A 12,833-nucleotide genomic window follows, 5' to 3' on the forward strand; every position below is an offset into this window, starting at 1 on the left:
CTTTCTTTGAACTCCTTCTATCTTAGGAGGTTAAATAAAAATTTAGAACCCTTGTCCCCCTGTTCTAACCAATTAATCCTAGCCCTTACCTTGATTGCTTAGATCTTATGATTCTAAATTCCCCTAAGAGAGTTTCTAGTTTGAGACAACAATTGCATTAGATCTTGATTGGCGGGGTCCATTTGAGTTTGAGCTTCCAACCTCATAAGGTTGTCAACCAAATCCCTTTCAAGTTTCCTCTCATCCTTAGCTTTTTTCTTGCCTATTGTCTACAACAAGATCCTCCAACTATTCACATTTTTGTTCCATCTATCAATGGTTGAACCAACATGGTAGTCCCATTTGTTAATCTATTTAATCATATAGATAACACATCTAACATCCTAGTCCTCAAGAAGGCTAGTATTGAGGATGAAATTATCCTCCCTCTTAATAGGCATGCCAACATTTGAGTTTAATGCAATGTGTGCTTTGATAGGATGGTAATCCAATAGGGTGTAGGGGTATACCCTAACAGTGGAACCATCATCCTCTAGTTGGAAGGAGAGTAAATCTTTGTTAGCATAGAATCTATCAAGCCTACAATATATTATTCATCTTCCTTGCTAGTAGTTACACCAGGTATACCATATGGACCCATATTCACTCTTCTTTCCTTCAAGGGGATCAAATAACCTAAGTTTATCCTTCATCCTAGCTCAGTATAGTTTCTCCCCACATTTCCACTCCAGCTCTAGGCCTCCTGACTTATCTTCCTAATTCTCAATCATGTTGAAGTCTCCTCCAATAATCATGGGACATCCTAGAGAGTACACAACCACTTCCACAAAACAATCATTTCTCTGCAATCATTCGATGCATAAAGGGAGCATACCCCAAATTTAGTATCCAAATTGCAAACAATGGCCCACACAACTCTATTACAAGGGGAGCATCCATTATTCACAACCTTATTTTTCCACTTGCCCCCTATCAAAATGACTGCTCCCCCCTTGCCTTTGTTATGATTGGTAGAAAAATGGGGTGGCATCCTTCTAGATAAACTTAAGGTTCATATCCAATGTGAACTTGGTGGCTTTAACTTCTTGCAACATCAATATATCAATAAGCTTATGTTGCATTTGAAACCTCTTGATAATATGTTTCCTGTCTGGGGTCTCAAGACCCCTACCATTCCAAGTTCTAAATACAGTTTAAATTCATGAGAAATATTATTGAATGATATCCGTGGCAACCTGAAAGTTGTCAAAACATTTAGGAAGTTCCTTATTAATATCCTTCTTCTTAGGCAGAGTAGACTGCTTTCCTTTAGGTCTCCCCCTCTTCCTCTTGGCTTTAGTGAAGATGCCATTACCAATGGGAATCAACACCTCACATTCATCCTTCTTGTTCCTTTTGGCTAGACATGACAATTGATCCTCTCTAGGGATCGACTCATTGGATACTGACCCAATTTCCAGGTAAGACTCTAATGGATGAGTTTCATAATTATCTACTTGAAGGCTCACCTTGGCTTTATCATATATGATAATGCCCAGGTTTTGGTTTTTGTAAGAAGCCTCATTTCCTATAAGAGGATCGACAGTAATGATGTTACAAAAAGAATCATCTTTGTCAACACCAACATTATGGTTATCATTGGAAAGATTCAATTCTCTGTGAGGTTAGACTAAAGGAGTAACCTGCATATCGCCAAGGGGAGGAGAATCACCATCAATTTCACCATCTTGAGGGGTCTCATTGTGAGATTCCACAAGAGTGTTCAAATTATTTGAGAGTTTCAAGGGAGAAAACCTCCCATTAGGGATAGGAAGATAAACTGTCTCACCCAACATCACAAAGGATTGTCTCCTTTCTTTGATATCCCTAACCATGGTTTTGAGAATAAAACACTTATTTCTTTTAGTCACACTAATCATTGGCGACAATGATTGAGAGTCATTGTCCATTAGAACCGAGATAGGATCAATGGGAGGTGGTACTATAGAGGATTGTGTGATTTCCATCGAACAATTTGTATTCTTCTTAAGCTTTTTTAGGGCAAGCTGTTGAGCATTCTTGCACATGGACTTGTGAACCTTGTGTTGGATAAACTGGTCATGCAGTTCCTTCTTATTGTCTCTTATTTGAGATAACAAGATAACAATGAAAAAATGAGGCAAGGGGCTAGCATTGAATTCTCCAATTTTAAGGGATTTATAAAAAATGGGCAGAGTAGTGACAACAACCCTCACTGCCTCCTTCAAAGAATTGAGGTGTTCCAACATCGGTGGTTGAGTATCACTTGCAAAATACTCAATTGAAGTCTAAGAAGATGGAACTAGATTACTACCATCTTCTCTCAGGGGACCCCCCTTAGGGGACCTATTAGGTTTATCAGGAGGTTTTCGCTTGGATAAAATGGACAATTCCTCTGAATATGGCCTTCTTGTCTGCAGAGAAAATAAACATTAATTCCACCAAGGGCTTCAATAATGTAGACCAAGGGGTCATCATCGACCTTGATTTCTAAGAACTTGGGGAGATCTTTCCTAGGATTAACAGATATTAACACTCTAGCATCCATAGGAGGAACCAAAGATTGGGTGTTATCCACCCTAAGCAACTTGCCAGTTGATCCCAACAACTAGGGTATGAAGTTCCAAATAAGAGGGGGTAGGTTTTTAACCACAATCCACCTAGGACAAGATAGAGTCAATATCTCATCATAAATAACCTTGAGTGACCATTTGAGAGCCCTAAAGGTACAATTTCCAATAGACCAAAATTGTTTTTCAAACACTACCACTTGGGATTAAGGGTCATTGAAAAAAATAATAAAAAGCCCTTTTTGGATCATTGTGCAAAATGAAAAATGAAAACCTAATCTTTTCATTCAAATATTTTTAAACCATTCATCTAAGAATTTGCAGGCTAGGCTCTTAGTAATATCCATGGCTATGAGAAACACAACCACATTTTTCAACTGTAACTTCTCATTATTTAAAGCATCTATCATTTCAGTATTAGGAGAAATAGCAAGGCTAGACACATGTAGGGTAGTTTGCTTACTTGTTCCTCCTCTTGACTGGCCATTACCTACGAAAAGAGAGACCAAATTGGCATCAAATTTCGCAGAACTAGGCACAAAAAATGGGTTTAGATTAAAGCTGATTTGAAGGATTTGATGCCATTTACAAGGGCATCTTCTTTATTATTAACACGAGGAGCTGAATTAATATCCTCATTGCTAGGAGTCTCACCCATACGAGCGCATTAATCACACCTAACCTCGCAAACTAGAAGAGCCAACCAACATGAACAAGAATTAATGTAGAGAGGAAAGACAAGAACAAGCAAGATAACTTGCCTTGGTGGAGGTTGTATGACCTCCTCCACACCCTTGTGGAAGACCCCTGTGCTAGGGTGAAACCCTAATAGGAATTACCTCAAAATTGCATAGCAATCATTTTTCTTTAATTTTTTTTCAATAATTATTAATTATTTTATCATAATTTCTAATTTAATTTTTTTTTATAATAAATTTGTTATTTTATTTAAGATAATTGTCAATTCTTTGAAAAATATTCTTTTAATATTTTTACTGTGTTTCTTCCATTAAAAAATTTCATTCCAATATAATAAAATAAATGAAAATAAAATTTCAATGAATAAAATAAAATTATTTTTTAATAATTATAAACTAAAACAAATCACATCTCTAAACATCCTGGAATTCTTTCATATCTTAGCATTCTCTAAACATCTTGATGATGGATCAGAGAGTGCGATCGGAAATATTGATGCAAAAAAAAGTCACACAATCAAATCCAGAAAACAACTATATATATAAATTACATATATTTATAATAAATAAAATATTAATGTAATCTGTTTGATTTATCAATAGAAGGCTCTACCCCCATAATGACAGAAATTACTTATTAAAATAAAAATAAAAATTATTTCTAATTTTATTGTTATCATATTTTAAAAGCAAATACTATGCCAATGCCTAGACTTGTTTAATATATAGATTACATACATCTAAGACCAACTAATTGAATTATATGTATACTAATGTTTATTCAATTACTAAAACCTGGCGAAAATATATTTCCTTTACACTTATAAAAGTTATAAACAAAAAGGAACAGATAAATAATTAAATTCTGTAAGGTATTGGTCTACGCTAGCCTACCCAACTAACCACCCGGTTTTGTAATTTCTTTTGCAACAGGGTCCAATGGAAATGATCATAACTTGACAATTTAACAGAATTCGATCTCGCTCCTCCAAAAAGTTCAAACAAAACAGAAAGCCATTTCGCCGCCTCGGCGGAGGTTCGAATCTCACATCTGTCACGTTCACAAAACATGTCAGGGGAGACCTAGGCTCGAATCCCAGATACCAATTTCATTTATTTTGATCCCTTTACCGATCAGACCGCAATGGACGCCATATTTGCACAGATCCAGTCGGATCTCCGTTCGAACGACGGGCTGCGTCAAGCGGGAGCCCTCCTGCAGGCCTTGCAACACTCGGCAGCTGGCAGAGATATCTCGTCTGTTTCAAAATGCGCCTGCGACGAAATCATCGCATCACCTGCCTCAGCCGTCTGCAAAAAGCTCGCCTTCGACCTCATCCGCTGCACGCGCCTCACTGCTGACCAGTGGGAAATAGTATGCAAAGGCATAAAAAATGACTTTGATTTTCCTGATCCTGACGTGACAGCTGCCGGGGTATCCTTTCTGTCCGCGATTCCCTCCTACAGGCTCGGCAAGCTCATCACAGACTGTAGCAAAGAGATCACCAACTGCCTTGTATCTGAAAGCGACAAGCTTCGTTACGCAATTACTGAAACCCTAGGATCAATTCTCGCCCGGGACGATCTTGTAACTCTTTGTGAAAGTAATGTTAATTTATTGGACAAAGTAAGCTCCTGGTGGAAGCAAATTGGCAACAATATGCTGGATTCCTCTGATGCGGTCTCCACGGTCGCCTTTGAAGCCATAGGAAGGCTATTTCAGGAATTCAATTCCAAGAGAATGAGCCGTTTGGCAGGTAGGGGAAGTTTTATTTTAGCACACATTGTTCTTAGAAGTTGTGATATACAGCGAGTTTCCTGGAATCAACCGCATAATATTTAAATTGTCCCGGGGAATTCGTATTTTTTCTTGACGAGAACCTTTTTCGTTTTGTTTTTGTATTTGCTTCAGATTTTATATATAGAACCGAGATTGATGCAGGAAAACATTTCTCGAAGCTCTTCTGGATAGCTTGCGTATTACTTTTTGCCCTACGCAGGTTACGCAGTAGAGCTTCTTTAAAAGATTAATCAATATCATATTGTAGAGTGTATATATATAGTTTCCTTTAATTAATTGAGTTCAATCTTCATTGTTAGAAAAGGTTTCTGGATCCAACTACATTGGAGTTTCTGGGACCCTGGCAATGTTAAAAGTTCCAACGCAGTTTTATGGAATCCTTTTCTAATAATATGCCTCTGAAAGCTTAAAATCTCGGATCTTCATTTTCAAATGCCTAATGCATTTGTTAAAAAAATGATAGTATTAACAGCTAAAGTGTTCCCTATTGGCAGGGGATAAGCTTATTCCGAGTGAAAATTCTTTGGCAATTCGATCAAATTGGGTTATTGCCACAGCCAATTTTGTTTGGAGCGGACGTAATTTGCTTATAGCCAGGTCTTTAGTGCTTCCTGTGGAGAGCTTTAGGGTTACGGTATACCCTCTGGTTTATGCATCCAAGACAGTGGCATCTGGGGTTATTAAGGACCTGAAGAAGCTTTCTGGGAACGGCAGGGGCAATGATGGAAGCCCTATGGGTCCTTCCGAGTTTGATAATGCAGAGATAATGGTTGGAGTATCGGATGTGGTTTCGCACCTTGTACCATTTTTGAATTCGTTGGATCCAGCGTTGGTTTTTGAGGTGGGGATCAATTTACTTTCGTTGGCAGATGTCCCTGGAGGGAAGCCAGAGTGGGCTTTTGGGTCAATTACAGCAATCCTTACACTTTGGGATCGGATGGAGTTTTCTGCAGCGCGAGAGAGCATTGTAAGGGCTGTGGCTACCAATCTGCAGTTGCTGGACATTCATGTGCAGGTTTGTAGAATCTGAAGAATTAGTTTTGTTTTGAGTGGCAGTAGCTTGTGGTTTTCTGTTCTTGATCCAGGTATTCATTTGTCATTGTTAGTACTATCAGTATAAAAGGCTAAGATGTTGTTGTAGTCATGAATATTACACAACCACCTCCCAGATATTGGAAGATCTAGTTGTCTGCTACTGCTATTTTCCTGCTTCAAGTGATGAATTTATATTTTGTTCTACTTTTGTTTATTCATTCCTTCTCTTCTTGCTTCATTCTAAAGGCTCAAATGACCCAATGGTAAAATGTTTATAGATAATTTGTGATGTATATAAGCCTTTGCTCCTGCAAATCAGTCTAAAGGTTCAAATACTCTGTCCTGAACATCAACTCCTTTAGAAGGCACTATTCCTACAATTCATAGTCGGGGCTATAAATAATAACAAGAAATACAGAAATTAGATATGAAAGAATTCGTGTTCACTCTATACCAAAATGATATGACACTGTTTTATAATTTATAATAAAAAACAGATACAAAAACTGGACGCCTTAGTAGAGCTTGTTTTGGACAACGAAAAGAAAAATCACTACCCCACTCAGCTTACCCCAACTCTAATACATCTGACCTGCTCTTCTTCCCAGATCACCTGCTTCATCCAGAAAAGAAAAAACTCTGCCCACAAAAGACAAAATTTCAATTGAAATCCAGAAAAGACAACTATGCGTTCCCAAAAGGGATACCTTCCCAAGGATAAGTCCATAACAGCTGCCACTACAGGTCGCTACAAAACAAAATTCAACACAAACTAAATATAGGGAACCGACGGGAGAGCGGGGAACCCCCCATAAAGAGGCCAGTTAGATCAGTTTGCGATCCATGGCCTGTTGATTAAACCCGATTATGTAGAATTCTATCTGCTATCCTCAACATGATTCCTTCTAGATCATGCTATTTTGGCTAATTCGGATCGTCTTTACTTCCAAAACTATGTAGGTTTCTTGCAAACTTATCTTTACCTTTTGATTGTTTCTTTTCCCTTTGTGAAAAGGTAAAATAAAAAGACAATTGTGCTGTGTTTACTTGACTTTTTTGTGAAAGTCATAACTGAAGGATATGATGAAAAAATAAACATGTTTACATGACACATCTCTTGTTGGATATTGCAGTGCACGTGTTTGTGTTAAATATTAAACCCTGAAATTGATACCTTTTCTCAAATACCACAGTAACAATAAGATGGAACTTTGTTTTTTGTGATTTCTATACAGGTTTCTCTTTTTAGAAGATTGCTTCTTATGGTCAGAAATTTAAGAGCAGAATCAGATCGAATGCATGCTCTTGCTTGTATTTGTCGGACAGCTCTTTGTGTTGATCTTTTTGCTAAGGAGAGCGTACGTAGAGGGCAAAAACCACATGCTGGAACTGATATTACTTCACTTTTTGAAGAACGGAGGATTAAAGAGGATTTAAACAATGTCATGAGTAATAGTTTGTTTCGAGAAGAATTGGTGGCTTCTCTAGTTGAAAGCTGTTTTCAGTTGTCCCTTCCTCTTCCTACACAGAAAAATTTGGGCACTGAAAGCAGAGTGATTGGAGCATTGGCTTATGGCACAGGTTATGGGGCAATGAACTGGACAGAATCTGCATTGGAGGTTGTGGAAATTTGTAGGCCTTGTGTGAAATGGGATTGTGAAGGAAGAACATATGCAATGGACTGTTATTTGAAATTACTCGTGAGGTTGTGCCATATTTATGATACCAGGGGAGGTGTTAAGAAGGTTAAGGATGGAGCTTCACAGGATCAAATTCTGAATGAAACACGACTGCGTACTTTGCAACAGCAGCTTGTCAAAGACTTATCTGAGGTACATGATTTCTTTTGTAGACTTTGTAGATGGAGTACATAGATAGTCCATTTCTTGCAAGTCCTTTTTTATTATGCATTATTTACATCTTTGCAAAACCTTTTAATTAGATTTAAATTGGTTATGCGCTCACATCTGCAATTTCTAGTATTTTCTTTTAACCGAATGATGTTGCCAAGAGCTTTCATATATGTCATGCCCCTGCTAAAAATCAGATCGCAGCCTGTATTAAACCCTGGTCACAGCCCCTTAAAATTATAACTTAGGTGATTAAAAAAATATAGATGGCACTAAATATGATGCTAACAATCCATAGAGGAAGCTGATTAAAATTAAATCAAGGAAATTTTCAAGGGCAGCGATTTCCTAAAATGAAATCAAGATGGTAATTAAGATGAAGGGTTGTACTCTTTCAAAGGGTAGTAATTATAGAAGTTTGTGACTCGCTCAATAATAAGATATAAATGGGAGATCATTTCTTGGGAAGAGATCATCATTCAAGCATTTACTCACCAATCCATCAAGAAAAAAACAATCAGCAAAGATCACCAATCCATCAAGAAAAAAACAATCAGCAAAGATCAATCAAGCAATCAGCAATAAATCAATCAAGCATTCAAGCAATCACTCTTAAATTTGAGGAAGTGACTTGCAAATAGGTAGGACGAGAACCCTTCCAAGTTCACGAGAGATTAAGGAAGAAAATCCTTAATTCTCTTCCCAAGTTTGGATGAAAACCCAAACCTTGATCAAGGAGGACCAAAACCCTCCAAGGTGAACAAAAGAGTTTTATGGATGAGAACCCTTAAATACTCTTGGCACAATTGATTGAGGGCCGACCAAATAAGATCAAGCCATGAAATAATTAAATAGCTAATTATTTTAAATGGGCCAACTAAGTGGAAGGGTGCATCCCTCCAAATGAAGAGGCATAACCCCCAGCCGTAACAGGTATATAAAGGGGAATTGGTTGAGAGAAGGAGGGCAGAAAGGGAATGGAATATATCAAAGGAGCAGGCAATCAAAGGAGATCCACAGTCTTCCTAATAGAAATCAGATCCAGATCCAAACCATATTAATCCAGAGTTAATGATACTCTAATTTTTGTGGTATGCATAAATAATTGTTTAATATATATAAATATATAAATCTGATGTATGCAGTAATTGATGCATAAAATCCCTATATGCTAATATAATGCATTTAACCATATTAGATATGAGCAATAATATATATGATTTCCAATTTGCACAATCGATCATGGTAGGGTATGTAAGAAAATGCAAGGAGGGGGAATGGCTATGGATCCCTCACTAGGCACACTACCTCATATGATATGGCATGCCAAGAGGGACAAGGTATCTGCTCTTGAGCCCAGGGTAGAGGGTCTTTTTGGGGCACCCTATTGTAGTTTCCCTTACAACCCCTATACTGATTGATTGTTGGGATGAATTAAAGGGACCTCCCATCATAAAAGGGTGAGAAGGATGGCATGATGACGGGGAATGGCTATGAATGTGTCACTGGGTACACCACTTCATATGAGATGGCAGAAGGCCACATGAGGCTAAGAGGGATAGGAAATCTGCTCTTAGGCCTAGGCTTAGGGGATTTTTAGGGCACCTTATCATGCCCCTTATCTCATGTCCCATTATCCTCATAATAGTTTAGATTTGCTATATGTTTCTTTTAACCCTAGAAGTGGATTTATCTCATGAATTATATCTTCAATGTTTATCTAACTTGATTGCAGGTGTTAAATTTGTGCCCTAGTTCAGTAATCAGATTTGTAACATTTAATTATTTGTTGTCATTTAGTAAACCATAATCAAGTAAATTCAAGAATGAACCAAGAAAGCAAGAGACAAACACAAATACCCTGGGAAAACCTCCAAGGAGGAAAAACCCAGCATTAAAGACCCACAGGTCAGATTATGTATTCAATCTTAATTGCACAAATACAATACTTAGCTTGCTTCTCCAGATCTGATCCCTTTTGTATATCAGATCTGCCTTTCTAAATACTTTAAGTCTGCACCAAAATGCTTTATATCCTCTTGGACAAGTTCGCACAATCCTCTTTAGTAATTTCGCACCTTTAGTTGCAGAGCTAGTTCGCTGATTGCATGAGAGATAAAAGTGATGAATTGTGTTTGCAATTTACCTTTATTTATATGAGTCTTTAACCCACATATCCTAGGTCGACCTTAATCCTTTCGGCGCCAATTTACTTTACTGAGGCGTGGTGCTTTTAGAGTGGCGTGGAGGATGGGGCCGGACTTGTCTTGGGGGCACGCTACCCCTTTAAGATAGGACTCAGTCCTATATGGGTTTAGATGTTGCCTTAAGGCAATCCGAACCCATCTTACCTAGTTATAAACAACACTCCCTCTTAACTAGGGAAGAAGAGAATACATAATCTGAATCTTTAGAGTTCCATCTAGCACACAAGCATAGAATGGATCTAGCACACAAGCATAGAATTACATCTTCCACCTAGCACACAAGCATAGAATTACATCTAGCACACAAGCATAGAAAGTGTAATACACAAGTGGGTCTTTACATAATTACAATTTTCCATCTAGCACACAAGCATAGATTGGATACTTTTCATTCTTGCACACAAGCAAAGAATGATCAAAGTGCAACATATAGAGTCACTGTGATTGGAGCTCCCTCTCAATCAGGGTTTGATTTTCCACAATACCAAGTCTGTCTCTGAATTCTTCGAACTTCACTCTGGATAAGGGTTTGGTAAGGATATCCACAACTTGTTTATCTATGCTAATATACTTTAGTTGAATGGCGCCTCTTTGCACCATATCCCGAATGAAGTGATAGTGCGTTTCCACATGTTTGGACTGGTCATGGAACACATGATTTACTGACATCTTTATACAGCTTTGATTATCACAATGAATGGTGGTAGGACCACTAGCTTGACCAAATAATCCAACAAGGAGTTTGCGAAGCCACACTGCTTCTCTGGATGCAACAGATGCTGCAATGTACTCAGCTTCTGCAGTGCTTAATGCTACCGAAGATTGCTTTCTACATGCCCAAGAGATCACTGCAGAGCCCAAATTGAAGCAGATACTTGAAGTACTTTTCCTGTCCTTGACACTTCCTGCCCAATCTGAATCTAAATAGCCTTCCAAGAAGATTGAGGTATTAAGTGAATACTTCAGCCCATAACCAATAGTGCCACACAGGTATCTTAGAATGTGCTTCGCAGCCACCAGGTGAACAAGTTTAGGCAAGCTCATGAACTGATTGAGGGCATTCATAGCATAACAAATGTCTGGCCTAGTATTGACTAGATACAGATGGATCTGCAAAATCAGAGTTAGCTGCAGAAACACTTAACTTCTTTATGTTAGATTCCATAGGAGTATGCATGGGTTTACAATCCATCATTCTAAATCTTTTCAGAATATCAATAGTATATTTTCCTTGACTTAGAAAAAATTCATTGGATTTTTGCCATACTTCTAACCCTAGGAAGTAATGCATTAGTCCTAAATCCTTCATTTCAAATTCTGAGGCTAATTCTTTCTTACATCTTATGATTAATTTATTTTCACCAATGAGAAATAAATCATCCACATACAAAACCAAAATAAGCATATCATCATTATAAATCTTTAAGTAAATGTTAACATCAACATCATTCTTACAAAATCCTAAGCTTAGTAAGTACTTATCAATTCTTTCATACCAAGCATGAGGAGCCTGTTTGAGCCCATATAAGGCTTTCTTCAACCTGCAAACATGAGAATCTCTTTTATGGATTACATAACCTTCTGGTTGCTCAATATAGACTTCCTCCTCAATGACACCATTGAGGAAGGCTGTCTTAACGTCCATTTGATGCAACTCCCAACCTTTGGCTGCATAAATAGCTATTATAGATCTAATAGAAGTATATCTAGCAATAGGAGCAAAAGTTTCTTCATAATCTATTCCTTCCTTTTGAGAAAAACCACGAGCTACAAACCTAGCTTTGTATTTTTCAATACTACCATCAGCATTATGCTTAATTTTAAACAACCATTTAGAAGAAACAACAGACTTATCTTTGGGTCTGGGTACAATGTCCCAAACATCATTCTTGATGATAGACCCATACTCTTCATCCATGGCTGATTTCCAAGCATGATGGGACAGAGCTTCTTCGACGTTGTGAGGTTCAGACTCAATGATATTAGACATCACAGAAATGTAGTTGGCGTGATTTTGGAATCTCTGGCTATCTCTAAAGGTTCCTCTGGGAGCAGCAAATCCTTCAGCATCTTGAATCGTGTTTCTAACCCAAAGTGGTCTCTTCTTGTAGACCACAATATCCTGAGGTATATCGGTAGAGTCCATGGGTTCTGCTGGGTCATTCTGAACTTCCTGATCCGGAAGGTCAGTGGACTCCTTCTGTATCTTAGGGTTAGCATCAACTATTGAATCTTGATTTTCAATCACCATATCATTATTGTCAGATAATGAACCTTTAGATCTTTTGAAAGCAATATCTTCTTCAAAGGTTACATATCTACTTACCTCAACATACTTTTGATGTGAAATGTAGATCCTGAAGGCTTTGGAAGATTCATTGTATCCCACTAAGATGCCTTTCTTTCCAGAGGGATCCAACTTGGTTCGTTTTTCTTTAGGCACATGCACATACACCGGGCTCCCGAATATCCTTAGGTGGCTGATGTCAGGTTTGATTCCTGTAAAGGCTTCTTCAGGAGTTACATGCTTTAGAGCATGATGAGGACATCTATTCTGAATGTAAATTGCTGTTTTGGATGCTTCCGCCCATAGAAAAGGTTGCAGGTCTTGATCATGAATCATGGCTCTTGCAACTTCAACAATGGTCCTATTC

General features: G+C 37.9%; 1 protein-coding gene across 1 annotated transcript in view; it reads left to right on the forward strand.

Moving 5' to 3' along the window:
• Positions 1–4,177: 4,177 nt before the first annotated feature.
• LOC131053725 (protein TPLATE) overlaps positions 4,178–12,833 on the forward strand; it is a 116,843-nt gene continuing 108,187 nt past the window's right edge. Inside the window, exons 1-3 of the mRNA XM_057988344.2 lie at positions 4,178–5,043; positions 5,582–6,102; positions 7,358–7,954. Coding sequence (XP_057844327.1) covers positions 4,431–5,043; positions 5,582–6,102; positions 7,358–7,954 — 1,731 coding nt within the window. The 5' untranslated portion in view covers positions 4,178–4,430. The remainder of the gene's footprint in view (positions 5,044–5,581; positions 6,103–7,357; positions 7,955–12,833) is intronic.

This window comes from Cryptomeria japonica, chromosome 6, assembly GCF_030272615.1.
Source record: "Cryptomeria japonica chromosome 6, Sugi_1.0, whole genome shotgun sequence".
NCBI classification, from domain to species: domain Eukaryota; kingdom Viridiplantae; phylum Streptophyta; class Pinopsida; order Cupressales; family Cupressaceae; genus Cryptomeria; species Cryptomeria japonica.